Source organism: Aureococcus anophagefferens (genome assembly GCF_000186865.1).
Source record: "Aureococcus anophagefferens unplaced genomic scaffold AURANscaffold_71, whole genome shotgun sequence".
Taxonomy (NCBI): Eukaryota; class Pelagophyceae; order Pelagomonadales; family Pelagomonadaceae; genus Aureococcus; species Aureococcus anophagefferens.
The window spans coordinates 78,805-80,523 of NW_008705622.1; the positions used below are offsets into that span (position 1 = coordinate 78,805).

A 1,719-nucleotide genomic window follows, 5' to 3' on the forward strand; every position below is an offset into this window, starting at 1 on the left:
TATGCATTCATTTCCCCTTGCCCTCCGTCAGGGCTTGGGGGGAGCCCCCGGTCGGACCAGGTTATTGCATCCGGGACGACCGGTTGGAGGCTCGCCTCCACCAACCGCAGGCGTTTGTGCGGGTTACCCAGCCGGACGAGCATTGGCGGGGACTGTCACCCAGCTCCATGGCCGACTACGAACTTTTGCGTGCCCAAGGAGCCGGGCCGGCAGCCCTGTACGCCATGATAGGTGAAAGCATTGGTGAGGCCCTGACTAACGTCATGGCTGACCGTGCCATGGACAGCATCAACAGGTTTGATACCATGGTCGAAAACGGCGAGGCAAGCTCCCGGCCCGAGCCTGTCACAACCGAACAGGCTGTGGCTACGGCTTTGGACAATCTGACAGCAGAGAAATGTCGAATAGGCGTTGTCCCCTGTCCAGACGACGACTATCGACCTTATGTGGCGAGCGCAAAGGCTGGGGCCATCAGCCCACACCTCGACGACAGTACACCACTACGCTTCAACCAGGTAAATCCCAAGAGGAAGGACTCCCAGAGCAACGTGAGGTATAAGAAGTACAAGCGTGCTCGGACTTATGGGGAGTACAGGGTACTGAACCCTGCCCTGGCTCAGGCGGACCTCAGGAACGATCTGAGTCATGGATACTTAGAAATTCTTGCCCATGGGAACCTGGTTCCTCCCCGGCCTCCGCCCACTCCGCGAACCGCTCCGACTCCTGGACCCACTCCAGGGACCGGACATCGGTGCATTCCGGGTATAGAGCAAGGGATTACGATGGACAACAAGGAGGAGTTTTGTAAGAACGGCGGCATGCAGCTCATGTACGAGCGCTTGTCCGCAGGCACAAAGAAGACCTATGAGTCCTCCTTAAAGAAGTGGCACTTATGGCGTCATGTACGCCGAAAACCATTTATGTTAGGCACCGACGACGAGGCTGAGGAAAACGATCTTATGGAATTTGTCTACTGGGCTGGCATAGGCCATGGATACAAGCATTCCACCCTTCATGTGTGTCTATATGCACTCAGGTTTGCACACCTGGTCGCAGATGGCAGGGATATTCTCAAGGACAAGTTGCGACTTAAGATGGCCATGGCTGGCTTGAAGCGTCGACAGAAGTCCCCCAAGCGCAAGCATCCGGTGACAGTGGCACATATTAAGCAGATCCAACTGGGGTTGGACACTGGGCTGTGGGATGACTTGCTGTTACTCACCGCGGTGTCTTTCGGTTTCTCCTTTTTGCTGCGTGCCTGTGAATACCTGTCAAAGGATGGTGTGGTCCACGAGGACAAGGTCCTCCGCATGGAGCATCTCCACATCTTCCAGGCAGGTCACAAGTTGGGGTGGGAACAAATTATGGCAGCGGACGAGTTGGTCATCCACATCCCAGGCTCCAAAACAGACATCTACAACGACGGTTACAAGCTCAATATCAAACTGCGAGCAGGTGACACGCCGTCTGACATCAACCCGTTATGCCTCCTTAGGCAGCTGTACACAATGAACCCAGCCCGCTTCGGAGCCAACGGGTCCAAGCGGCCCGTGTTCTGCTTAGCCTGCGGTAGGGTCCTGGAGCGTAGCACAGTTAACACAGCGCTCAAAGCAGCGGCGGTGGCTCTGGGTCTGGACCCTGCTGATCACGCCACCCATTCGCTGCGGGCTGGTGGAGCTACAGCCTTGTATGCCATCGGGGGCCCCCTCAAAGAGTGAT

At 56.5% G+C, this 1,719-nt stretch overlaps 1 protein-coding gene across 1 annotated transcript in view; it reads left to right on the plus strand.

The window, feature by feature from the left end:
* Window positions 1-782: 782 nt before the first annotated feature.
* AURANDRAFT_68188 (hypothetical protein) overlaps window positions 783-1,719 on the plus strand; it is a gene marked incomplete at both ends in the record, with an annotated part of 2,881 nt that continues 1,944 nt past the window's right edge. The window contains 2 exons of the mRNA XM_009043815.1: window positions 783-883; window positions 1,037-1,714. Of these exons, the coding sequence (XP_009042063.1) occupies window positions 783-883; window positions 1,037-1,714 (779 nt within the window). The remainder of the gene's footprint in view (window positions 884-1,036; window positions 1,715-1,719) is intronic.